Here is a 27,773-nt window from a genome sequence, read left to right as displayed (position 1 = left end):
GCGCCCAGCAGCGCCGCGCGGAGCACCGGATCGAGGAAGCGGCCTGCCGGGTCGGCGCCCAGCAGCTCCGCACGAAGCACCGCCTCCTCAATCCAGCGCCGCGCTGCTGGGCGCTGACTCTACAGACCGGCGGTGCTCCGCGCGGCGCTGCTGGGCGCCAACCCGGGAGGCCGCCAGATCGAGGAAGCGGCCTGCCGGGTCGGCGCCCAGCAGCTCCGCACGAAGCACCGCCTCCTCAATCCAGCGCCGCGCTGCTGGGCGCTGACTCTGCAGACCGGCTCCTCGATCCGGCACTCTGCAGGACAGCTTTCTTTTGGGCAAGGAGTTTGCAAAGAGTTTAACAGCGCAGTCCTGTCCCTGCGCATTCGGAAGCAAGCCCTGGACCGCTCGGGGGGCCTTACTCCACTTCGGGCGAGGAGTGGGGGGCCCTAAGCATTGCCGTTTTCGGCGGCACGTGGGATCCGCGGGCGGGGGGCGCCTCAGCTCTGGCGTCTCTCCCCCGGGCTGTTTCCTTGGCAATGGGGAATAGAAGCCACGTCTCCCCCGGGAGCAGGAGAAAGGGCGGAAAGGCGAGAGCCGCCCGCAAGCCCCGGCGCCGCAAGCTCCTCAGTGGCTGCGAGTCTCTGGCAGCGCGATGCCGCAGTGGCTGCTCAGTCTCCTGCTCTCTCCAGTGTCCAGCACCGGCGCAGCTGGGCACCGACCCTGCAGGCTGCCTCCGGAACCCAGCAGCAGCAACGCTGGCTGCCGTAATTACAGTTAAAAAAAAATTAAAAAGACACCCCCCCGAAAATAAGCCATAGGCTTATTTTCTTGGGTAAAATAAATATAAGACGGTGTCTTAAAATGTGGGAAACACGGTAGCTAGAAATTCAAAACAGTATGCTTTGAATGCAACATAGGCCAGTTTCCCTGCATAGAGAGGCGCACGCTTGCCTTGAGGGGAGCCTGAAAACCTGAAAGCGTGCCATATATTGGGACGCTGAAGAAGGTTCAACAACCAATCCTTTGCTGGTTGCTTAAAGCAAAGCCAAACGCGGAGCTGCTGGCGTGTCAAGCGACGTGAAAACTCCCCTTTCCGGAGTTTGTTCTGCCGTGTCCCATTTCACACGTATAAGCCGTCCCGCGATGACTGATGGATGCCCAACGGCGATCCCACAGGCCGCACGGCTCCTATATATTGGAAAGCGGTTCCTTGCGGCACGAAGCCCTTTGAGCACACGTGCAGCACGTTTCCCACATGCAGAAAAAAGTCACGCTAAGGCTTCACGTGTAGGAACTGCGACCGACACGCGGGGAGGATCTTATCCGAGTCTGGAAACTTGAGCTCGGCGGCTCTCTCGTCCCTTACCCAGTCTGAGGGGAAGCAGGCCTCAAAGCCCCGACGCAAACTAGGCGTCCCACCCCCACCCCCCCGCACCGCCGTCAGCCCCGCGTTTCGGCCCGTCCTCTCCCCTCAGAGGCGAGGCCCCGGCCTTCCAAGGCGCGGCGCGCGGCAGACGACAGTCAGCACCGTCCCGCCTTCGCCCCCTCTCCTAAAGCTTCCAGCGCGCGAGGCTAGATCCGGCTGGGCCGTCGCGGAGGGATCCCCGACCCGTGGGCGGAGGAGGCGAGCAGAAGCGGGGTGGGGAGGGGGGGGACAGCGAGAGAGAGAGAGAGAAGGGAGGAGGCGCCGGCGCCGCGGCGGCCTGAGCCGCGGGGGGGCGGGGGAAAGGGGCACCAACATGGCGGCTCCATATTAACTTTCCCCCCCTTCGGCAGCCGCTGCCACCGCCCGCCGCCCCCTCGCCTCGGCAGCCGTCATGCCGGGCATGATGGAGAAAGGAGCCGAGCTCCTGGGGGGCGGCAAGAGTAGGGGGGCCCCCAACGGCACCAAGAACGGCGGCGGAGGCGGCGGCAGCCCCGGTTCCAACGGGCACTTTTCTGAGGCGGAGAGCGGAGGAGGCGGCGGTGGCGGCGGCGGCGACAGCGGAGACGAGCACGGTGCGAGCTTCAGCCTCCCTCCACCAACAACCCACTAGCCCCTTCCCTCCGAGACTAGACTCGAGTTGGGCCTGGTCGCTTCGCCACTGCGCACTGGCTTAGCTGCATGGCAGCTGCACCACGGAGCCTGTATATTTGTATATATGTGTGTTTGTGTGTGTGTGTGTGTGTAGGCCGGGGTGTATGTGCGCAGGGTGTGTGTGTGTGTGTGTGTGCATAGATCTGTGTGAACGCGCCCTCGCGTTCGGGCAAAGCGAGTGGTGGGTTGAAGCGCGCGCGTGGAGGGCTCGAGTGAGTGAGGGTAAAAAGTATGTGTGTGTGTGTACTCTGTGTATATGTGTGCGCGCGGGGGGGCGCGCTCTCCCTGCCTCCCCGTGGGCGTGCGCAATGTGTGTGTTGGGGGTGTGTGTGTGCGCGCGCCAGCCTGTCCGCTTCTCCATCCTTCCATCCGTCCGTATCCCGTTGAGAGTGGGTGTGCATTTTCACAATGGACACGCGTGTAATGCAGCCGCACCTCGGGCGCGGCGTTGCATTGCTCCTTAGGTGCGTGCGGGCGTGTTTTGTGTGTACACTATGGTTCAGATTTAGTAGTGTAAGCCTTTCAAACGAGGACGAATTATGAAGGGATTGTCGGCATGCAGGTCTATTTTATGTGCACCACCTTACAATCTTCTCTATTTGTGCCTTGAATGGGTTAGAGATGCACGCTGATGCATACAGTCGGGCCAACACCTTGCAGTATTTGCACAATAAAAAAAAAAAGTGGAGGGGATGTTTGTGTCAAACCGTATGGGTGTGTTGTTTTTTTAAAAAATGGAACGATTTTAAAAATAATTATTCACCTTTTGGAAATTATTGCCTACCTAGAGTCTGAAAAGGAAGTAGGGTTTTCTTTTTCCGGTGTGAGGTAGTAGTAGTAGTGGTGATGGTGGGTGATCTGCACCCCACCCCCATTTCTTTCTCTCTCTCCACACTTGTTCAAAGGGTGAAGGGTTTGAGGCTATCAAAAGAGCAAGGTTTGGCTGCAGTGGTGGTCTTGGATTGACTTGCCTGTGATGCTTCTAGATCACAATCTATATTTTTTAAAGATCACACTTCATGACTGAAGAGAACAGCGTCTTTCCCCCACCGCCCCTCTAAGTGATGCATTTATTTTTTCTTCCATTGCAGATGTAGGAATGAGGGTCGGAGCAGACTATCAAGCTCGTATTCCTGACTTTGATCCTGGTAAATACTCTTTTTTTAAAAAAAATATGTTTGTAACCTGGTATCATTTGCTCTTTCGAAAATGGGGTTTTATTGCATGGTGGTTGGAGGGAGACTGAATAGGTGTGCATTCAGTTGACTATTCTGTGCATGTGTATGTGTGACTTGCATTTGTGAAGGTTAAAGGTATGGGATTTTCTTTGCTCTTCCCTCTCCCAAGCTTTGTGCTGCTTGTTTGTGGTCACTGAAGCTTCACAGGGCCAGCATTTGCTCTGTACAAGCTGAAGTGAACAGGCCTCATATATGGGAGAGGAGGGTGACTCTTACCTTATAGGAAGGAAATGAGGGGGTGTAAAAAATGGTTTTGCTTTTTAAACAGCCCATATTGAATCTATAGTACCGGTAGTTTGGGAGCAATATTGCTTATCGTAGTAATTTATATAGTGTGGATTTTTCATTATAATTAAAAGGGGCCGATACTGAAGTTTATAGGATTGTAGAATCCTATTGTAGATTGTACCCAATGCTTTGGTGAACCATGTGCCAATGCACAGGCAAACTTGTACTCGTTGACACTAATTTAAGTCGGTTTTAATTTGCATGGACAAAGAAGAGGATTTATATTGTTGTAACACCCACGTTCTCATTCCTTGCTTTGGCCACAAGGAAGCACTGTCAACTCTCTTGTTTTTTAGACCTGTACCCATATGTCTGTTGATTCCTGCTACTAGAGTGATTCCCTTCTCTTGAGGTTTGAGCTTACATCAGTACCCATTCCAGTTTTCTGGCCTTTGATGTCTTACAACATGCTGGCTATATGGCTATTTCTTTTCCCCTTTTAGGAATGCTCATTTGAGTCATAGTGCAGGCCTTTGTTGTGTGGTTTTACAGCATCAATACTGGTCTGAGAAATAAATGACTCCTGAGAATTCTAGGTTTTGGGCAACATCCAATATGTCTACTCACTTGTGGAACCAAAATAATAATTATTTTTATTTTTATTTATTTACTTATTTATTTATTTATTTATACCCCGCCCATCTGGCTAGGTTTCCCCAGCCACTCTGGGTGGCTTCCAACAGAAATATTAGAATACACTAATTTCTTAAAGATTAAAAGCTTCCCTAAGCAGGGCTGCCTTCAGATGTCCTCTAAAAGTCTGGTAGTTGTTTTTCTCTTTGACATCTGGTGGGAGGGTGTTCCACAGGGCGGGTGCCACTACCAAAAAGGCCCTCTGCCTGGTTCCCTGTAACTTGGCATCTCGCAGCGAGGGAACCTCCAGAAGGCCCTCGGCATTGGACCTCAGTACTTGTGCAACAGGACTTTGGGTTTCTGTCCCTCTTCCCCCAGTTTCCTGTGGCCCTCTTATCACTCTGAGGCAGGCATAGGCAAACTCCGGCCCTCCAGGTGTTTGGGACTACAATTCCCACCATCCCTGGCTAGCAGAACCAGTGGTCAGGGGTGATGGGAATTGTAGTCCTAAACATCTGGAGGGCCGGAGTTTGCCTATGCCTGCTAAGGATTCCCCAAGTCTCTGGTGCAGTTGCGGGGTTTGCAGGAAGGAGGAGACTAAGGAGAGTCTTGTTGCACATGTGAACACCCACTCATGCTACATTGGATCTTGCCCTTCTTCTAATGTATGTATGTCATAATAAATTGTTCGCCTTAAGCTTGATTCATTATTTTTAAGATCCTTTAAGAAGTTATTAGCCAGAAATTGCTTTTAAGTTCACTGGATTTCTTTTGTTCCCTTTCTCAATAAGGAATCTGTCTATGTTTTCTTTTCATCTATTTAAGGCAAATAGTAAATACCCTGAGTTGCTAGTGTGAAACAGCTCTTGACCTGCTGTAGGTAAAATATTGCCCCTGCTTATGATGGGTTTAACTCTTGACTGGTCACAAATTTCCTGTTGAGACATAAGTGTCTTGTGGATAAGTGTGGACACTGAGCATTTGCTATGACTCATGTACAACCAGTTGCAGTTTATCATATGCTGCTGCTTTTTCATAATAATGGAGGCCCCAATTTCTTGATCTTCTATATCCTTTTGGATAATCTGGGGACGTCAGGCCGATTCACATATGTTCCTCTGCTCATTCAGTGATACAAATATAGGGGAGGTAAAATCAGTGCTATTTTTCTAGAAAAAGAGTTGCTGGAACTCACCAGGAATGCCTCCCTTGTTCTCTTATAATGGCAATGGTGCCCACCTGAGAGGTGTCAGAACTGAGTTCCTGTGAGTTCCAGCTGAAAAAAAGCCCTGGGTATAATACGTGGTCATGTGCCACCACCAGATAGATGGATGATGGCTGCAGGGTGACAAGTACACAGCTCATAATTACCTAATTTTGATCCTTTCTGCTGTGGAACTTTTTGGGAGGAAAATGATTGATAACTTGAAAGAACTGGCTGTGTAAAAAGATTACAGCAGCAGATTATGACAGCCTATCTACAGTATTAGCTATTTCTTCCTTCTCTGTATGAATACCCTTGTCTTTCGCCAGCTGTTCTTCCAGAAATGTGATAAGGTTTTCCATGCCAAAAGAGTAGAGTGAATGTTGTTCTACATCCTTCATCCTGTGCACTTCTTTTTAGGCAGCCTAAATAGTGGTATACCATATTGCCTCCAAAGTTTTTCAGTCTTTCAAAAATCTATTGCTAGGATATTGTTTTGTGCTGCCTGCTCCAGCATGGTTTTCCTTGAGTCATGTAATGAAGGGTATGTAGATAATTTCTTGAGATGGATTACTATTTGTTAGTATTTGAGGCTAATACTGCACTGAGAATGTCTTGCTGGATCAGACTGAAGATACATCTAATTTGGCCCTTTCCCTGGATGACCAAGTAGATGGTAGACTTTTAGTAACCTTTAACTTCTGTTATCTTTTTGTTTGGTGCAGTGGAACATGAAAGATTGTCTTCCAGTGAACTCTAGGACTCCTGGCATTTGTGTCAGATGGACAAGATGACAGGATTGCCCAAGTATGTGAAGGCAAACTGTATGAAGAGGGGAGGGAACTAATCAATGAAACAGTACAGTGGAACCTTGGTTTACGAACACCTCGGTTTATGAACTTTCGGTTTACGATCTATCCTAACCCGGAAGTTAGTAAACCAAGGTGCTGGAGGCCTACTGAGCGTCCGATGCCTTTGGGGAGGCCGGGCCTTCACTCCAATGCCTCCTGGAGGCCTGCAGTGAAGGCCCGGCCTCCCCGAAGGCATCGGAGCAAAGGCCAAACCTCCCCGAAGGCATCGGAGCGTCCGATACCTTCGGGGAGGCTGGGCCTTCGTTCCAATGCCTCCCAGAGGCCGGGGAGCGTTTCTGTGACTGGGCTGCAGCCGTGAAAGTGCTCCCCGGCCTCCGCAAAGGCATCGGAGCGAAGCCCCAGCCTCCGGAAGGCATCGGAGCCGGGGCTTCGCTCCGATGCCTTTGCAGAGGCCGGGGACCGCTTTCGCCGCTGCACAGCCCAGTCGCGGAAACGCTCCCCGGCCTCCTGAGGTGTTTGTAACCCGAGGTACCACTGTAAAGTTGCTCCATCTTCCATGTGACAGCCCTTGAAATATTTGAAGAGGGCATTCATATCCCTTCTCAATCTCCTCTTTTCCAGGGTAAACATACCCAACTACCTCAACCATTCCTCATAAGACTTGGTTTCCAGACCCTTGATGGTCTTGGTTACCCTCTGCACACATTGCAGCTTGTCAATTTCCTCCTTATACATATTGTGGTGCCCAGAACTGGACACAGTACTCTAGGTGTGGTCTGACCAAGGCAAAATAGAGTGGTACTATTACTGCACTTAATCTGGACAATATAGGTCTGTTGATGCAGACTAGAATAGCACTAACCTTTTTTGCTGCTGCTTCACACTGTTGGCTCATGTTAAACTTGTGGTCTGCTTAGACCTCTAGATCCTTTTCACATGTACTACTGACAAGTCAGGTGTCCCCCATCTTATATTTGTGCAACTAGTTCTTTCTACCTAATTGTAGAACCTTGTATTTGTCTCTATTGAAATTCATTTATTAGTTCTCCAATCTGTTAAAGTCATCTTGAATCCTGATTTTGTCTTCTATGGCAATGTTTCCCAGTTGGTGGGAACGTGTAACCCAGGGGTCCGTGTAACCCACCCTGGTGGTCTGTGACCGCATTCACATAACAAAAACTACCGTAGAACTATCAAAATTTTCAAAAGTAGGGGGGTCCATTGCTTAGCTTTTGAATAACGGAGAGTCTGCAGTACTTAGTTAATTGGGAACCACTGTTATACATTAATGCTACCCTTCCTAGTTTGGTGTCATCTACAAAATTGATGAGCATCTCCTCAATTCCTTCATTTAAGTCATTTATAAAGACATTGAACAACAAAGGGTCCAGGGTGGAACCTGCAGTATCCCACTTATCACTTTTTTCCAGGATGGTGAAGAGCCATTAGTGAGCACTCTTTGGATTCGGTCAGTCAACCAACTATAAATTCACCTAACAGTTACCTCATCCAGCCCACATTTTACCAACCTATCTGCAAGAATATAATGAGCGGCTTTGTCAAATGTCTTATTGAAATTAAGATAAACTACATCCACAGCATTCCGCTGCTCCACCAAGCTTGTTCGTTCGTTAAATGAGGTTCGTTACTTGTTTTTTGAGAAACCCATCCTGGGTCTTAGTAATCCCAGCTCCTTTTCCAGACTAGTGGTTTAATTACTGGTATCTGTTCTAGGACCTTTCCTGGTATCATTGTCAAGCTGACTTTGCGGTAGTTACGTAAACAAACAACAAGCTTCCTCCATCTTTCGTAATACAGCTCTTTAGATAATTGAAGGTGGCTATTGTATCTCCTCCCAAGTTTCCTTTTTCCAGACTAAACATACCCAGTTCAGCTGTGGTGAGTGGATATTGTCCTGGTAGTTGTGTGGCAGCTGCAAGATTGGGAGGAGCAATAAGTTGTGTACAAAGCAAAATTTTACCAAATATAATAAATTATCTCCTTAATATCACAAAAAGAGTAAGTAGGTACTTGATTAAATGTTGCGGGCATTAAGCACTCGTGTGTGTTAATAAAAATCTCAGAAAAGCTTTCCATAGGGGAAAATTGGTAGCAGGTCTTGGACCAACCTATTATATCTTTCTGTGTGGCTCTGCTTCCCAATTTTGATAATAAATGTAATAATTTAAGTCTGGTATTGTCATGACACAAGTCAGGTACACTGTAAGCATTAAATTGAGGTAGCATTAATGGATAAACTCCCAAGAAACAAAAATGTCATTTATCTTCTTTTTTAGAGCGTTGATCTTTTTAGGTTGATAATTACATTTGTTAAACCATCTGTACATTCAAAGGAACAATTTCTTTCCTCATTGTGACTCTTTTTTGCAGTTTTTTTGGGGGGCGGGACTTGCATTTTTATTATATGTCTGAAAAATACTGGGAGATATGCCTTCATTCCATTGAGGAGCAGGTGCTGGGGGCGTCTAAACTAATTTCTATGGTCCAAGCTAGAGATTTATGCATTCTGAGGAAGGAAGAAATGCTTCCTCTTTGAGTACATCTCAAAGATTTGTTTGTTTACTAAACACGAGTAAAATCAAACCAGATGGGATCTGGATGGAGACCAAAATGCAAACTGAATATTTTTCAGAATCTAATATATTTTTCAGTTGAAAATTTCCTAGAAAACCCAATGCTAGTGTTGCTTTTATATCTGTATCTATATATGATATATATACTGCTTGAGTGTTGAAAACCCCTCAAAGCTGCTGTCTCCTACCTATCGTGGGAAGGCTCATAGGCTTCCACTGTAGCTGTCTGTTAGGAGGTACATGATGAAGAGTAGCTGTCTGTTAGGAGGTACATGATGAAAGTTGAGGTGCTGCGTCTCTCAGCTTTCTCTTTGTCCATCTTCCTATTATGACTGTTAGCTAGGAGCAAAGCATACAGCTTTCAATTAATGTGTCCTATTTGTTGTAAGGTGTTTGGTGTGTTGCAGTACTCTGGCTCCTCATATTGCTGTGTGACTTCCTGGGCTCTCTTATTTCTGCTTGGATAAATTTATTTCCACCGGATGATAACACAGGGCTGGGGCTAGTGGAAATTTGAACCTCTCCCACACAGTAGTATGTCTTTTAATGATGAGAAAATCTAATAAAATGTTCTTCCCTAGGGATAGTGTGGATGGTCCTCTCTTGATACACAACTTCAGTGTTTACAGAGAGGCAGTTTTTACAGTACCTGACTAGTTGCCTTTGGCTTCCAGCTTCACTTTTTCTGTTTGCGATTCTCTTCTCGTTGCTTGTTCAAGAAACACTTTACACAGAATTTAGTTGTATGAAGCGGGATCCTGTATTAATGAGTGGCACTCAAATATGTTTTACTCTCAGAATAGGCTCATTAATATTAATAGACATAATTTAGTCATGTTTGTTGTTTTCAATCGATTTACTTGGAGTAAAACTTAAGTTGAAGACCACCTAACAAAAAGGTGCTCAGTACAGCAAACCAGGACACTACTTCCGGTTTTGCGGAGTTTGTAAACTGAATCATTCGTAAACAGGACTGCTAACTTTACCTCGGTCTAAGAACGGAATCCAAACAGTGGAAGGGCACCGGCGGCGGGAGGCCTCATTAGGAAAAGCGCAGCTTAGTTTAAGAACAGTTTTGGTTTAAGAACGGACTTCCGGAACGGATTAAGTTTGTAAACCAAGGTACCACTGTAGTGTCTATAGCTCCACACAGAAAGGTGAATGAGGTATGCAATTGTAACCCGAATTAAAGTAGTACTTTCTGTTACATTTTGTTTCATTGATAATTTCATTTGCAGAGATCACTGGGCTTAACCAGTGCTGTAAACTGTACATGTTTTTAATGCACCAAGAATGAACTGTAGATGCTTTGCTAGCTCCAGCATGTGCATGCTTAATGTTCAGTGTGCACTTAACTCTGCATTACCAGACATGGTTGAAATGTTTATGCCCAAGGACACTTCTCTACTGTTGTTTTGACCTCAGCATGTGGGATTATTTTAGCTGTACCAAGGTTGCTTGCCTTTTGGAAGAAAGGCTACTGTTTCCCAATATTTGTCACATCAGCTCTCAAAAAAGAGCCTAGGGCCTGTGCTACTTGAAACGTTGATTGTGTCTTAACCATAACTGTTCTATTTCTACAAAACTCAGAAAACAGAGAGATTCTGCGTAAGTGAAAAACAGCAGACTATATGTCGTCCAGTTAAATATGACTGCTTTTTACTGTCTGTGAATTAAGTGCTCTCTTAAAAAATTGAACAACTTAATCTTTCTTCTAGGAGCTACAAAATACACAGATAAAGACAATGGAGGGATGCTTGTGTGGTCTCCATATCATAGTATTTCAGATGCCAAGTGTAAGTTCTGTGGAATGCATTAAATAGTGTTCTGTCAATTGCTTTGTATAAGAATCGCATCACATGCTATAAAAATGCTACACATACAAGCAGTTCCTTGTAGGCTTTAGCTCCCAAGATGCTCTAGTTCGAATTCAGTCACATTCACTACTGCTCCCATGACCCGCATCTAATAACTTCCCAATTTAGACAAATTGCCACCGAAAGATCTTGCTGGCTGGCTGTTTTTAATACCCTTTTAAAAGGACTTCTTTAAAAAGTCTTGTATGCTGCCAGTAATGTATGTGCTTAATTTTCAAGCATATTCTCGTACTTGTTTTTTAAAACTTTGAGGACACCGCTGGTAACTTATAGTGTTAAATGGTCCAGCTTGGCAAGGTGTTAAAGTGCGTTCCCGCATTTAACAAGTGAATTCTCTTTCCAGGTTGACAGAGGTATTAGTACTGTTACAGTTCATGCAGACATTCTGCATCTGCTATAAAAGGTGTGCTGTAGCACACTGTACTTATTGAACATGGGAGAAGCATTGCTTGACCAGACCAAGAGTCTGTTTAGTCCGGCATCCTGCTTTCCGCAGCGGTCAACCAGATACCTCTGATTCTGAAGCTTACATATACCTACCATGACTAATAGCCGTTTAAAGACCTATTCTCCATTAATACATGTTCAAATGCTACTATAATATGGGCATTTGAAAACCTTCTCTAGTTCTACCCAGTGGTCAGTCCTCCTTTCCCTATCAGGTATTTAGAGAATATTCTGCTGGCCAAAGGCTCATGTGTCCACTTGGAGTCCTTGCATTCTTTTGGTACCACTATATATAGCCCCCTTCCCCCAAGTTCTCTCCTTACCACACAACAACTCAGTTGGGAGGGAGTATTCTTAACTTTTCTTTTCTCAAGGGTGGTATCAGTTGAGAGCCAAAGAAAGAGGAAGGGGAGTTGGTGAGTAGAAAGTTTTGTTTTTGTTTTAAGTCAGAGAGTGAGATGCCAGGAATCTTAGACGTACAGTATAAGAGACAATTCTTATAGTACTCCCATGAGACGTATCAGAAGTAGATTTCAGCTCCCTGTAATGTGAAGTTTGCAGTCTTGGTCAAGAGCATGGATTATTTTCACCAAGAAAGAGCCATGCCCCCAGCCTCTCCTTTTTATGTCACATTTCTTACATAAAATACAGATTTGTGACTGAAAGATCCTAGAGAGCAGGATACACAGCCTGTGAAAGAGTGTCCCATAGCTTTGGAGAGGCAATTGAGAAGGCCCTGCTCATCACAGAGGCTAGTCTGGCTCCTGAATATGATGAAATTTGAAGCAGTGCCTCTCCTGTTTATGGATCGGATGTTTAAATGTATTTACTGAAGCAGTCTAAATGATTGCAACTTTGATCAACAGCTTTGATCCAGAGTCTCTGGAATATTTACCAGTTTTTTTGGGGGGGAGGTCACTATTAACATGACCTCAAATTGTGTATTTTAAGTCAGCGTTTCTCAACCGCTATTCCGCGGTACACTAGTGTGCCGTGAGACGCTGGCTGGTGTGCCGCGACATGCCGCGGCGAGAAGGGCGATTTGCTGCCTTGTCACGTGCCGCCGGCCTTGGGCAGCCTCCCCCCCCAAAAAAAAGAGAGAGAAGAGGCCAGGTGCTGCAGGGCGCTCCGAGCGCTCGGCACTTTGGAGCGCTCCGCTCTGCAGCCACCGGCCTTGGGCAGCCCCCCCCCAAAAAAAAAGAAGAAGAAGAGGCCAGGCGCTGCAGGGCGCTCCGAGCGCTCGGCACTTTGGAGCGCTCCGCTCTGCAGCCGCCGGCCTTGGGCAGCCCCCCCCCAAAAAAGAAGAAGAAGAGGCCAGGCGCTGCAGGGCGCTCCGAGCGCTCAGCACTTTGGAGCGCTCCGCTCTGCAGCCGCCGGCCTTGGGCAGCCCCCCCCCCAAAAAAAGAAGAAGAAGAAGAGGCCAGGCACTGCAGGGCGCTCCGAGCGCTCGGCGCTTCAGAGCGCTCCGCTCTGCAGCCGCCGGCCTTGGGCAGCAAAAAAGAAAAGAGGCCAGGCGCTGCAGGGCGCTCCGAGCGCTCGCCGTTTCGGAGCGCTCCGCTCTGCAGCCGCCGGTTCCAGGCACCGAGGCGGCAGGCCTCGGGCAGCCCCCCCAAAAAAATACAAGGCCAGGCGCTGCAGGGCGCTCCGCGCGCTCCCTGCTGCTACAGCAGCAGCAACAGCAGCCGGTTCCAGGCCCCTCTGGCTGGCTGGGGCGCTCGGTGGTCTCGCTCTACAGGGCATGGAGGTATGTCTTATGGAGGTGGTGTGCCTCGTGATTTTTTTCACGGAACAAGTGTGCCGTGGCCCAAAAAAGGTTGAGAAACACTGTTTTAAGTGGATGAATTTATGCATAATGGAGACTGGACATTTCTCTTCTTGAAAGGAGCATAAAGTGTTGTGTGGCACCTAGTATCAGTTATCCTAAACTGTTCCTCTGGTCCAAGTATAAATAACCCTAGCATTCTTTTGTTACAGTGGATGAATATATTGCAATAGCAAAGGAAAAACATGGCTACAATGTGGAACAGGTAAGTGTTATAAATATAATAAATTAATTCAAGAGCGTTTATATATACATTTTTGTCCAAAGCAACCCTCAATATAATAAAACCACATAACTTTGAAATAATATGGTCAAAAAGCTTTTAACAGCTTGGCGGAAAGCACAGGGCTAGCTTAGCCCCCATTCCCTCCAAAAGGTCTCTGAAAAATAGCAGTTCTAAGTTGTATATGAAAGGAGAATCAGGATGGGCCCAGTGAAGCTTCCAGCAAAAAGGTCATGTTTCTGGCAGAGGTAGAACAAGACGTAAGGCCTTGGACTATGACTTGAACATGAGGACAGATGATCCTTCAGTTCTAACAGCCGTAGACTATTCGGGCCTTTATATATATATTTAAACCAGCACTTCCACACCTTTATGATGGTGAATCTTGAGGTGTACTGTATGAGCCCCATGGAAGAGTAACCGAAAAGAGCATCTATGCATCATCAGCATGACAGAAAACTGCAAGAGCTAGTAGGATGCATTATGATAAGAACAAGGGCTCTCTCGCTCTCTCTCTTTTTAAAGGCACTTGGCATGTTGTTCTGGCATAAGCACAACATTGAGAAATCACTTGCAGATCTCCCAAATTTTACTCCTTTTCCGGATGAGTGGACAGTTGAGGATAAAGTCCTGTTTGAACAAGCTTTCAGTTTCCATGGGAAAAGCTTTCACAGAATCCAGCAAATGGTAAGGTAATACATGGACCACCCGGGAATGGGGTTGGGACAAAAACCTTTGGCATCACAAGAGGAGACTTGCAGGAGTGGCCAGTAAAAACAAGACTTAAAAAAATTATAGCCAAATTTTTAAAATGGACGAATGCAGAAGGGCCACAAAAAACTTTTACTATCACCTATGGGAGCAATCAGCTGAAATTTTGGGGGTCTCCAAAACATCTATTGGTGAGCTGGATGCAGACTGCAGAATATTCACCCCTACCATAGAACATGTTTTAATAATGGACAAATTAATATGATCGGGTTACTGTTTAGAAAGGTATGGTTTGTTTCAGCCAACATGTGAATACCTTTCCAGAGTACCAGTTTTTATGTGGAAAAATAATCCCAAGAAATCCTTCAATTGCACTGCTTTTCTTTTTCTGCAGTTTAAATTTAAATAGTCAAAACCAGACCTGCAGGTTTGAACTGGTCATTTACTGTGTTATTTGATAGAAAGATTGTCCTTTTGAAGTCCTTTATTATTTAAAAGAAGAGGATACAGTTTACCCAAAATATTGGTACTATCCAGTTAAAAGCTAAGGAATTTACTTTTGATTTATTCTTACGGGGAAATGTAGGCATTTAACTACAGTCCTATATCCACTTACCTGAAACACTCAGTGGAGTTTACTTATGAGTAGGCATGTGCAGGATTGCACTGTTAAAGGATGGCCTATCTGTAGCCTGTTAAATATTTATTCATTTATTATAAATCAATAATCACATACACTCAGATTTTAAATTGCAATAAAGTTGTGGATGTTTCTGTCTCCCCTTCCTTCTTGGTAGGTAGGACCTGTTTCTCAGGAGCATCAACATTTATGATTATGAGGAAATGTAACAGCACTCTTCAAATGCCTAGTGGTTTGCTTTCAGTGTGAGCTTTAATTCACACTCATGGTGATTTGAACACCTTAACAGTTTTTGTTTGCTTTTTAAAATCCTCTGCTATCATTATGGGTTCCTAGTGCTGCGGGGAGGAGTCTTAGGAATTTGAACCTTAGATTTAACGTAATCTCCCCCCACCCACCCACTTAAACAATGTGTCACATTTCATTCACATTATTTATAACTAGCACCTACATATTGTGTTGGCATGTTTTAGCTTCCAGACAAGACTATTGCAAGTCTTGTCAAGTATTACTACTCCTGGAAGAAAACTCGTTCTAGGACAAGTTTAATGGACCGCCAAGCTAGGAAGCTGGCAAACAGAAATAATCAAGGCGACAGGTAAGCAGCACAACACCTTTCCGAAAACAACAACTTGCTTATCTCCTTTTGTGTTTCTGTTTTTGCTTTTTTTTTTGTTACTGATGCAAGGCATGTTGTTCCATGGTATTGCATCTTTGCTACAACTAAGCAGGTGCAGATTTACTGCATCCAGGAGAGACCTTCCATTAACAGTCCACATTCCCTCTTTACTGCTTTGTAGTGCATTCCCAGAATTATAGCAGGAGTGAAACAAGCAAAGGCAGCAGCCCCTAGCATGCAACATATTTGTGTAACTTAATATGCAAAGTATGTTTTAATATTAATACATTTTGTAGAAAACTACCTTGCTGTAAGCCAACCCAGTGTATGATTTTATGAAGGGTGATATACAAATACTTTTAAGTGTGTTAAATATAGGGGAGGAAATATTTTTATATATTCAGTGTATGGGAATATTGCATAAAACTGCTTTTCCTGCCATTCAGGCTTTTAAATCTGATACCCACACTGTACTATTCAAGCATGGAATTTAATGTTTTGTGGATGCCATGCTTAAAAACAGAAACAGTTAATTCCATTTGAGTCTGTCTGTTAAGCCTGTTGCTATGAACTTCCGTGTTGACATCAAGTCATGACTTTTCATTATGCAGAATAGCTGCAAAAATAACCTTTGCTGTAAGGGTAAAATCAAACATAGGAAGAGGGTGAAAGGAAGCAAGTTCCCTAATCTGTTTGTGTCCTCAGTGATGATGATGTGGAAGAAACTCACCCAATGGATGGAAATGATAGTGATTATGATCCCAAGAAGGAAACAAAAAAAGAGGTAATAAATGAACTACAATAACCATATTTGTTACATAAAGTATGTGAATAATATTCATTTAAATTTAAAAATACAGTGAGTGGGTGCTAGTCACTGGCTTTTCGGTTGTGGCACCTAAATGCAGAACTCTACATTTATCTCTCTTGGATTTCATCTTGTTGGTTTTGGCTCAGTGTTCCAGCCTGGCAAGATTATTTTCATTCTTGATTGTAGTCTTCTATGGCCAGATGGACAAGAGGTAGACTGGGATTGTCTGGTGGATTTCTGGCTGATTTGCTGTAGATTGGCGAGGGCTTCCAACTCCCAAATGTTTAACAACAGTGGCAACAAAACTACTTTCACCAGCAAAATTAACCTTCTGAAATAAAGGAAGCGAACCTGGAGTGGATTTTTGTGTGAAAGGATTGCAAACTCCTTGTGACCAGAACCATCGCTTCAACACTGGTGGTCTTTGCTTCTTCTAGTACACTGGCATTAGTTCACCTGTCTTCCCAAGTGATGTGTAAAAATTTTCAGAGACACCATTAATGGAATCTTTCAAGAAGTTGGAGATGGCTTTTATAAGTGGTCCATGTTTCACAAGTATGTCCCACGGAGGACCTTACAGTCTACAAATAACACCCTGAAGATCTCAGGCCCCAGGGAGATTAGACTGACCTCAACCAGAGCCAGGGCCTTTTTGGCCCCGGCCCCAGCCTGGTGGAACGCTCTCTCACAAGACACCAGGGCCCTGCGAGATTTGACATCCTTCCGCAGGGCCTGCAAGAGAGAGCTGTTCCGCCAGGCTTTTGGTCAGTGTTCAGTCTAACTCATTTTCTCTTTGTATAAGAACATGCATGAAGGTTTCCCAGCTCGCTCACAGGTTCTTATAATACCAGTGGAAACAGTTGGTCCTGGCAAGTATTAACCACTTTCAGTTTTAACCTGAGGATTGTCATTTGTTCAATTTTAATTTTAATTTATTTGAATTAATTTTGGGATGCATTTTAACCGATTGATTGCTTGTTTTTATGCATTTTGTATTACTTATATGATGTTAGCCACTCTGAGCCCTGCTCTGGCCGGGGAGGGCAGATTACAAATAAAATATTTATTTATATATTAATTTTATACAGCATCTGTAGCTCCCACTACCACTTCACCACCACCACCCCTTTAAGATGGAGACAATATTTTTCACTCTGAAATCTTCTGGCACCACACTCACTCTTCACAGATTCTATTTGCTTTGTTTATTACATTTGTTTACTGTCATATAACATGAGTGGCTTACAGTAAATAAGTAAAAGCAAAACCCACAATTGAAATACAAAGTGAAACATAAAGCCATTAAATGGGGGGGGGACTACAGAAATACAAAAAAACCCCTCACTGCAAAAGATTTAAAGATTTTTAGCAGGTTAATGCTAACAAGCTCATTCCGTGCCTGGCACATGATTCCATTCAGCCTTGGAACCTTGAATTCATTTAAAGTAACTAGGTGCTCTTTTAACCATTTCCCTTCCTGGTTGCAAGTCCCTGCTGCCCCCCCCCCCCCCCCGATTCCAAAAAATAGTTAAAGCAAAATAAAACTTCCTTCATAAAACTTGGACTACCGTATTTTTCCGTATATAAGACTAGGTTTTTTTAACCAAAAAATTAGGTTTAAAATTTGTGCTCGTCTTATACATGGGTAGTGCTGAGGTATGTTTTCTTAATTTGGAGTCCCCAAAAATAGGGGGCGTCTTACACATGGGGGCATCTTATAGATGGAAAAATACAGTATATCTCAGCATAACTTATGTCGCAGAGGTTGTTAGGTTAAAACAGGGGGATATGTATGCAATCCTCAGCAGCTTGGAGGAGGAGTGGGAAGGAAATGTCATTTGGACAAGTAAGTTAAACAGAGAAATTAAGCTAAGCCACATGCAAGGGAGACAGGGAAAAAATGTTATGTGTGCTTTAGAGAATTGCAACAGCACTATTAAATGTGCAACGGTTATGGGATTCCTATGAGGTAGTTTGACCTGAGAGATAGTTAAATGTCCCATTCATTTGTTTATTTGCAATATTTGCTGCTATTCAGGTCAACATGAGCAATTAAAACATAAAATTTAAATATAAAGCCTAGAAAGCATTATTGCTAATAAAATTCATGCAAATAAATGTGTGTGGATTTATTTGACTTGCACTGGTGTTGAGACTTTCGTGGGATTTAGAAGCTTTTGGTAAAGGTTACAGATGCTGGAAGGTGAACAGAGGAGGGATTCTTAAAAGAAAATGTATTGTGTGGTGTTTAACTTTAACTTTTTTAAAAAACATTGCAGGGAAGTAATGAGCAGCCTGTTCAGTCCAGCAAAATAGGAATGGGTAGAAGAGAGTATCAGAGCTTACAACATCGTCACCACTCCCAGCGTTCCAAATGCCGTCCTCCCAAAGGCATGTATCTAACTCAAGAAGATGTGGTAGCTGTTTCATGTAGCCCCAATGCTGCCAACACTCTTCTTCGGCAGCTAGATATGGAGTTGATCTCATTGAAGCGACAGGTATATCAATTATCAGCTTTGCTTCTCACTTATCTTTAGATTTTTATCTCTTTCCTCATTCTGTGTGCTTGGGTAGATGAAAACACAGTTAAACTGAAAACATTTACATAATAGTTAGGTTGTAGATTAAGTTTATCCTCTGTAAGCTTAGCTTTGCTTATTAAAAGATACTCTTTCAGCTGTCTTCTAAAGCACTTCTGAAAAATCTTAAAGCTCAGACTGGCAAAAATATTGGTCTCCCCAATAATATAAAGATGTAATAATAATAATAATAATAATAATAATAATAATAATAATAATAATAATAATAATAAGTTGTTTGTTGTTTTATTTATTTATTTATACCCTGCCCATCTGGCTAGGTTTCCCCAGCCACTCTGGGGATGTATGCTTGTTGAGTTAAATATAATTTAAGTTCACATGCCAGGAACTTAATTGGATTTTAATTATTGAACTATGGGGAAAGTGTTCTATACAGTTAGTAAATAACAATTGTGCTTTTATGCTGGGTTTGGAAGGCAGCCTGTTGTGGTACAGGCTTGTTCTGCTAGTCCAGTTTTTACACTGTTTTATCTAAATACTTTCCTGGCTATATAAATGTCAAAGCAGAAATAGTACAATTAGCATAGGCCTGCTAAACTGAAAGGAAAGTGAGAGAGAGATAAGAGGTCCTGTTTCCTGGCCAGTAATAACCAGAACCTAATAGTGGGATGGTTGGCTTTCAGAAACCTCAACCAATTGAGGTACGTAGCCCAGATTCTTATTGGATAAACAGATTAGGATGCTACCTTCAGCCCTGTGATGTGGGAAGTTGAAACTCTGTCATAGTGCAGAGCATGTTTGTGCCTGGTATGTGGAAGCAGATGGACATCTTGCTCCAATAGGCAAATGTCATCTCTTCAGAAGTTTTTCTCTCTGCTCAGGGAGTTAGTCACTTGGCAACAGGTGTGTATGTGTGTATGTACACCAATTTGTGTCAGCTAATTTTCATTCCTGGTTCTGTTGTTCATTGGACAAGGTTCAGAATGCTAAACAAGTAAACAGTGCACTTAAGCAGAAAATTGAAGGTGGGATAGAAGAATTCAAACCTCCTGAGGTGAGTCATTGTGAAAGCACAGAGTTCAGAAATGCATTTGTTGTGCTGGGAGCTAAGTTGTATGTGGCTTTTCAAAACAATGGAATCCATCCCATATTTATTTTCAACTGTGTAAATGTACATATTTGCTTAAACTGGTCTGTAAAGCTTATCTAAAATTTACGTTGGCTGAAATGAATTTTTTAAAATTTAAATAATGGTGTGAGGGTTTCAAAAGCAGGTTTTAGTGCCATGCACAAAAGACCTTAAACATGACTTGTAATCAGTAGCACATGTAGCAGCTTTTTTAGAAGATTACTCTAGATCAGTGTTTCCCAACCTTGTGCCTCCAGCTGTTTTTGGACTACAACTCTCATCATCCCTAGCTAGCAAGACCAGTGGTCAGGAATGATGGGAATTGTAGTCCAAAAACAGCTGGAGGCACAAGGTTGGGAAACACTGCTCTAGATTATACTATGGCTTCTGATTCCATTAACTTGTGATCCAAAATTGCAAGGGAACCTAGTACATATGCCATTTTATTTGGATGGTCTTATTCTGTTTAGCACAAGAACACACCATACATACATTTCACAGTCATACCTCGGAAGTCGAACTTAATCCGTTCCGAAAGTCCGTTCGACTTGTTCAGAAACAAAGACACTGCTTCCGATTGGCTGCAGGAAGCTCCTGTAGCCAATCGGAAACCATGTTGGACGTTCGAGTTCCAAAGAACATTCCCAAACCGGAACACTCACTTCCAGGTTTGCGGCGTTCAGTAGCCAAAACGTTCGAGTCGCAAGGCGTTCAAATTCCGAGGTACGACTGTACTGGTTCTCTTCATTGAAAAGGTTGGGGAAGCTGCTACCCAGATAGGAGTAAAAGGTAATGCCATGTCTTGATGCCATACATGCAAAGGATCCTAAGCTCAATCACTGGCATCTTTGGGTAGGGTTGAGGGGAACTCCTATGAAGCCCTAGAGACTTGTTGCCAGTAAGTGCAAAGAATACTAAGCTGATGGACCAATGGTCAGACTCTGTATAAACCAGTTTTTTGTTCCTAATTCTTGATAACTCCCTTGTGAAAACATCAGAACTACTGAATTAGGGAGTGTGAATGCTGGCTTACACCAGGCTTCCTCAACCTCGGCCCTCCAAATGTTTTTGGCCTACAACTCCCATGATCCCTAGCTAACAGGACCAATGGTCAGGGATGGTGGGAATTGTAGTCTCTCAAAACATCTGGAGGGGCCAAGGTTGAGGAAGCCTGGCTTACAGAATTGAAAAGTGGTGTTTGGGGCTGAAATTCTCGGTACTTTCAGCCTCTTAACAATTTGTAATATGCTCTGTTACTCTTTTTTTCCTCCCTTAACAGTCAAATCAAAAAATCAATGCCCGTTGGACAACAGAAGAACAACTTCTTGCAGTTCAAGGTATGTTAGCTTGACTCCTGTTTTCCTTAAAGAGTGAAATCCTTTGTGATATGGAATGTACCATAAAAGATGGAAACACAGCTAAAAAGATATGGGTCCAGCACCATCACATGGGAGGTTTAAAATGTGATGGGAGGAATTTTGTCTTGTCTCACTAATAGGAATGATTTGAAGATGAAGCTGGCGAGTATTCTAGAGGAACAGTGAACAATACCACTTAACATACAAAGTCAGATTAGATAAAGCTGGTTATAGCTGAAAAGTTCTCAACTGGTTTCATTTTGAACTTTCCCATAAACTTAATCTCTCAAAATCTTCTAGATAGCTCACACCCTTCAGTTCTAAAGGGTAGCTTTCTCACATCAAAGAAGCAAGCAGATGGCTATTTGACCATCTCTTATTAGGAAAATCAGTATTAGATTTCAAGGGGGAGGGATCGATTTAATTGTGAAGCTGCTTAATGTAGTAGTGTGCAGAAGCATGCTGTGAGAAAATGTGTTTGTGCATAACTGTTGTAAGCAAGCTTATCATCTAGTCTGTGGTCCAGCAAATGCTTTGCATTCCAGGCTAGTTAGCAGTAAGGATAGTTCTCCCACCAAAGCGAGGCTTAATCTATGCATAACTAAAATAGTGTTTTGCTCCTAGCAAAATAAGAGACCCTACTCCCCACATTTTAACATTTTTGTGCTTTGTTATCTGAAAATGCAAAGGTCTTCTACATTTGGATTAGCAAAGTCCTTTGGTTTTCTTACTTTTAATACAGTTCGATGCTGTTTGATTTAGTGCATCTTCAGTAAGAAAACGAAAAAAAAGAGCAAAATCACTTTCTGGATTAATCCTAATTCAGTGCTGGCACATTAAATCCTCCTTTTGGCTTATCCATTGCTAAAATCCCACCACACACATACTGTACACACACCCATCCCCATTTACTAAAAGACAACAGTTACTTCCATCGATTCTGGTAGGTACATTCACAGCTTTATTTATTATTTTAGTACTAGCTCACTGAGTCCATAGTTAAAACAAGGAACAGCAAATTATATTTTGGGTGTGGAGGAGGAGGACTCAGTTGGATTTCTTAAAAGAAGTGTACTTCTGAAAAAGAAAAGGAGAATCTATTAGTCGGGACTTTTCTGTGTGTTCCTGGATACATATATTATTTTGAAAATGTGATTTTATCAGTCTTGCTTGCAGACCCACCAATCCAGGCTGCAATATTATGCCTGTTTACCTGGAACTAGTTAAAGGTAATGGGGCTTGTTACTGAGTAAACATAATTGGGGCATCAGTTGTTTAAATGTTTGCCTTGAGCTGGAACCCTATACACACTTAAGTGGCTTTAAGCCACATTGAATTCATTGGGGCTTACATCTGCATAAACATGCATAGAATTGTGCTGTTCGTAAACTTCCTAGTTAGCCATATCCCAGCAGTAGTGAGACGCATATGTTTTTGGTTGTTTATATGTTCTGTTCCCTGTTCAGAGAGCAGTAAAAACAATTGTTACCAAGATTCCTGTAGCTAGAATTAGAATTAAACATTTCCTTAGACGTCTTTCACTCTTCTTTGTCCATATACCACTTAACAAGTACGGCAAAAAATTGATTGTTCTGTAAATGGTTGCTGAGTGGCCATTTGAAGGGACTGGAAGTGCAATCTCATACATGTCTACTGAGAAGTAGGTCCCATTATGTTCAATGGGATTCATTCCCAGGTGCTTATAAGATCATAACCAGAATTTACTAGATGTTACCAGCCTCAAATCCAGTCCCTCTTTGGCTAAGGACATGGTCTGTTGATCCAATTTAATATTAGTTTCTTATGCTGTATTGTGAACTGCTTTTCATAGTCCTCTCCTTTTCAAAAACAGAGTCTTGTAACATGCAGGCTTCTGTTTGAAGAGTAAAGCCCTTCTGGGCACGTGGAAATAGTGACATGGTTCTCTACATGTAGTAAGTAGGATACTTAACAATATTAAAACTTGGATCAATAAAATGAACCAATAGCAGTATTTTGCACTATGTTAAAAGTTCTTTACAGAAGCTCAATTGTAGTTTTTTCAGAATTTTCCTTTATCTTTCATTCATAGAGGGAATCTCTGTATATATACATCGTACAGACTTCTGCTTACTTACTTGAACCTTCATAGGTGTATTTACTTTGCCTTTTTAGGTGTCCGCAAGTATGGTAAAGATTTTCAAGCTATTGCTGATGTAATTGGCAACAAGACTGTTGGTCAAGTGAAGAACTTCTTTGTAAACTACAGGCGCCGGTTTAACTTAGAGGAGGTATTGCAGGAGTGGGAAGCAGAACAAGGAACCCTGGCTTCTAATGGTGATGCCTCTGCTTTAGGGGAGGACACAAAAAATACTAATGTGCCATCAGGAAAGACCACTGATGATGAAGATGAGGTGTGTTTTTGTGTACCGGATCTTAAATAAGCATGAGTTCAGGAATGGCATTAAACTTCATATCCTAAAATGTAATGTTTTAACTTGAAGTGGAATGCTGAACCACCAGCTGTGGAATCTTACTGCCTCCTAGTAAAACACGGCTACCTACCTGTAACTGCCTCCTAGTACTTAGATCAAACTACTCACTTTGTCCCCCCTTCAGTTCAGTGGGGCTTGTGTTAGCAGAACATTTTAAGAGCTGGGCCGCCTGCCTCTCTTCCAAACCTTTCTTTTGACCATACTAATAATGGAAAATGTAAATATTGCAGAATTGTTAAGCATTTTTTCATTTTTGTTTTGACTGAATGTCATACCTCTTTTTCCCTATTGAACTGCTTAGAAATGGTTGCTTTCAAAGGAGGGTTTCATAGCTGCCAATATGGATGAACTAGCTGTGCTTCCCATATTCTGGAGGCAATGACAACCCGAACTGCGTGATGCAACAGGATGGCTGCTATTACATATCTGTGTCACTTTGTTTATAGGCCCAGATCCCACAGACCCCTCAGTGTGTAGGGTCTTCTCCACCTGCCCAGGCGTCTACTCCAACACCAGCAACCCCTGTAACATCTCTGAACCAGCCTCCTCCATTACTTCGTCCAACCCTTCCGGCTGCTCCAGCTCTCCATCGCCAGCCTCCACCACTTCAGCAACAGGCTCGGTTTATTCAGCCAAGGCCAACCCTAAACCAGCCCCCTCCACCACTCATCCGCCCAGCTAATTCCATGCCTCCTCGTCTAAACCCAAGACCAGCGTTATCCTCCACTGGCGGCCCGCAGCCACCATCGCTTATCGGAATCCAGACAGAATCACAGTCCCCTCTGCACTAAAGGAATAGGGCAGAACTATGGTAAATGACAAAATTGTATCAGTGTCTATTTTTCCTCAGATAATGAAGGGGGAAAGGCGGGGGGAAACAAGCCTTCCAAAGTATTGAATCAATCTTGAACAAAAAGAGCAAGGTGGAAACCTTAAGAGCAGAAAATATGTGATTGGCCAACTGTATGAAAGAAACTTCAGTACAGTAGCTTGTTACAGCAAGACCACGTCCATGAAATCAGACTTTTTACACAGCTAACTTCTGGGGGGGGAGTTGGGGGGGGGGACATTCAATGCACTAAGACTTCAGCTGGTTTTTACTCTATTTATTTTATAAAATTCTTTATATTCAACCACACAGAAACAAACCGTAAGGAGAGTGCAGAAGTTCCAACTTCAGCTCTGAAGCAGGCTATAAACCTGATATATTGGGGAAATTATTTTTACATGTTCCTATGTTAGGATCAGAAGCATTACTAACAATCCTGCCATTTAGATTTTGACAGATAACATAACTTCATACATTTCTTAGGCTTGTATTTTTCTAAATTTCTTTATAAATTGCTTTTCTTCAGAAAAAAAAGTTGTATTGAAGATTTGCAAAGCTAAGGTACAAACTAGGTTAAACCTATCCATGTGCTCTGATACTAGAAGTATGACTTACTCGTGCAAAATCTGTGGTAGGCAGTGGATGGGACAGCATCTTACTTTACATTACATTGAAAACTTAACACCAGTAACAACTTCTGCTGCCATGTGGCTACTAAAGTTGTCTTCTTTTTAAATAATCTTTGTAGAACTGCTTTTTATCTGAAATTTTATTCTATTATCTAAGTTCTGGCAATAAGTTAGCAAAGAGTGCCCCCCTGAATTCCATATAGGGGCAGTGTGAAACAATAAAATATTTTAAAATGTATTTAACTGTCATTGCTTCTCAGGCAACCTTAATCTATTTTCCTTGCCAGTGTATTTCTCCCATGTTACTTGGTATTAAAGCAAATACCAAATCATGCTTTACTGAATCAGTCAGGAAACAGTGCGGCTCCATGTAGATTTGATTCCCTTACTCTGAAGCAAAAAAAATGCTAGGCTACTGAAGTCTTCTGTTTTCATGAAAAGATGTGTTTCTTCTTTACTCTCCCAGCTAACCTCCCCACTTCTTACGGAAGCAATGGTATTTAACATTCAAAGTTTAAGGTTTCTGTGTACAATAAAGTTGTACCAGCCTCTTATGCATACTGCATTTTACAGCTCAAGTGTCAAAACTTTTAGATTAACACCTTAATCATGATTAAGGTGCTAAAGGGATTTATCCATTAACTTTGTTTTCTCAAGTCTTTTTTTTTTGAAGAATTTATTTAAATAAATAGAATTTTCTTTTGTTTGTTGTATATTAAATACAAATGTCCCATCCATGGGTTCTTCTTCATATTATATCTGTATTCCCAGTCACAGTGTTTGATTTTAAATACTAGGTTTTCAAAGGAAAAAAATGTGGCACAATCAATTGCCAGAATTCTTGGGACTTTGCAATATTGCAACTTTGGTTCTGGGGTAAATGTTAACCCTCTGAATTCTTCCAACCTGTCCATTGTGCATTTTGGCATAACACTCTAATATCAAAACTACTATAACAATGCATTTTCAGTATTTAAGTATGTAGATCAGGTCTCCCAGTGACTGTGTTGTCCTTTTTTTGCTAACTTTTTTGCTAACTTTTTGTCTTGTCTCTTGTTGCTAGAACTTCAGTATAAAGCAGGTTGGGTGCTGCCGCAAATATGGCCATTTTAGACTATCAAAACTGTAACTGGGCACTTGTGGGTGAGATAGGTATGTAGTGTAATATTGCTTTACATACGCTATACCACACAGTAATGAAATGTTTAGCATTTGTACTGAATATGTACATAGCAAAATGTTGTCCTTTTTAAAAATTGTGTGCTTTCCAGATTATGTGCATACAGCTTGCACGTCCTGTTTTGGGTAGGGGGTTGTGTTAAGCAGTGTTTTTGCCTGGAAGAGTGATATGCTTGCTGCTTAATCAAAGAATTAAAGTTTCCAAGGAATCTGTGTCTATTTTTATGTACCTTGTAATGGTTTAAAATGTTTAGGGCCCATATACTGTGATTCTCTTCTAAATTCATTTATATTTTTTTAAAGATTAGAAATAAAACTATATGATTTTTCATTTGAAAAGGGTTTTCTTTTTTGCCATACTATCTTAAAAAAACAAAACCCTCCAGCTTAACTTTGTACCATTGCTACAAACCATAAACTATTCATTTTGGTTTACTTTTTGTCACTTTATGAAATGTAAAATGTTTGCACTCCCTTTAAGTTGGTCAGAGAAAATATTTCTTACATTGGTTTTGACAAATGTAACTTTACAGCTCCTTTTTATGTACAGTTTTTCAGTTACAATAAAGAAGTATAAAAACTTTTAAATGAATGGCCGTTTTAAAGGCCCACATGTATATCAACTACTTATGGGAGCGAGTCTGACTGGATGGAAAAGGGGGTTTCGGCTGCAACCCTATATTGTGGTTGCAAATGTGTGCCCTTTTAATAATACACAAATTGAAAAATTACATAATACTGTATTCTTGATAGGTAATACAGTATTACCATTTTAGTACAATACCTTTAAAGAACTAGAGCAGGGGTCAGCAAACTTTTTCAACAGGGGGCCGGTCCACTGTCCCTCAGACCTTGTGGGGGGCCGGACTATATTTTGGGGGGAAAAATGAACGAATTCCTATGGCCCACAAATAACCCAGAGATGCATTTTAAATAAAAGGACACATTCTACTCATGTAAAAACATGCTGATTCCCGGACCGTCCGCGGGCCGGTTTTAGAAGGCGATTGTGCCGCACTCGGCCCCCGGGCCTTAGTTTGGGGACCCCTGAACCAGAGCCTTTTACTTTGTGATGATGTGAGATACAGTACATACTTTAGAGTCATGATCCCATAATTCAGAGAGGCTGGGACTTGAAGACTAGACACACTACTTTTAACACAGATGCAGTTAACGTATGTAATGGCAGAGTGTAAGAACAAATGAATCCTGCTATATCAGACCAAAGGCCTATCTAGTCCATCATTCTCACAAAGGAGTAAAGGGACAGGGACCCCTGACTCTTAGGTCCAGTCGCGGACGACTCTGGGGTTGTGGCGCTCATCTCGCTTTATTGGCTGAGGGAGCCGGCGTACAGCTTCCAGGTCATGTGGCCAGCATGACAGCCGCTTCTGGCGAACCAGAGCAGCACACAGAAACACCATTTACCTTTCCGCCGGAGCGGTACCTATTTATGCACTTTGACGTGCTTTCGAACTGCTAGGTTGGCAGGAGCTGGGACTAAGCAACGGGAGCTCACCCCGTCGTGGGGATTCGAACTGCCGACCTTCTGATCGGCAAGCCCTAGGCTCAGCGGTTTAGAGTTAGACCACAGCGTCACCCGCGCCCCTTTCACAAAGGAGTACCTGAGTGCAAAAGCGCTCTCACTTGTGACCACCAGCAACTGCTATTCAGTTGGCACTGCTGCTGGACAGTGGAGACAAACCTATCCATTGCG

The 27,773-nt window shown here is 43.1% G+C and overlaps 1 protein-coding gene across 2 annotated transcripts; it reads left to right on the top strand.

Moving 5' to 3' along the window:
* The first annotated feature begins 1,635 nt into the window (after positions 1-1,635).
* Positions 1,636-26,644, top strand: RCOR3 (REST corepressor 3). Of its 2 annotated transcripts, XM_035111266.3 has the most exons (12): positions 1,636-1,980; positions 3,151-3,207; positions 10,487-10,564; positions 13,067-13,119; positions 13,663-13,824; positions 14,962-15,086; positions 15,813-15,891; positions 18,198-18,416; positions 19,435-19,512; positions 20,867-20,924; positions 23,100-23,338; positions 23,866-26,644. In XM_035111266.3, exons 1-12 carry the CDS (start codon positions 1,800-1,802, stop codon positions 24,208-24,210), a joined length of 1,674 nt encoding a protein of 557 aa, XP_034967157.1. In that variant the 5' UTR covers positions 1,636-1,799; the 3' UTR covers positions 24,211-26,644. The 2 variants fall into 2 exon arrangements, with proteins under 2 accessions (XP_034967157.1, XP_034967158.1); XM_035111267.3 differs by lacking the exon at positions 23,100-23,338.
* Positions 26,645-27,773: the final 1,129 nt, after the last annotated feature.

This window comes from Zootoca vivipara, chromosome 3, assembly GCF_965207765.1.
Source record: "Zootoca vivipara chromosome 3, rZooViv2.hap1.1, whole genome shotgun sequence".
Classification (NCBI taxonomy): Eukaryota; Metazoa; Chordata; class Lepidosauria; order Squamata; family Lacertidae; genus Zootoca; species Zootoca vivipara.
The sequence above is the reverse complement of the archived record's forward strand: the minus strand, read 5'-3'. Positions and strand labels throughout refer to the sequence as shown.

Coding starts and splice junctions, on each gene's coding strand:
- RCOR3 (XM_035111266.3), top strand. CDS start 1,800: ATGCCGGGCATGATGGAGAAAGGAGCCGAGCTCCTGGGGGGCGGCAAG. Junction 15,892..18,197: donor AGAAGGAAACAAAAAAAGAG/GTAATAAATGAA, acceptor AAAACATTGCAG/GGAAGTAATGAGCAGCCTGT. Junction 18,417..19,434: donor TGATCTCATTGAAGCGACAG/GTATATCAATTA, acceptor TCATTGGACAAG/GTTCAGAATGCTAAACAAGT.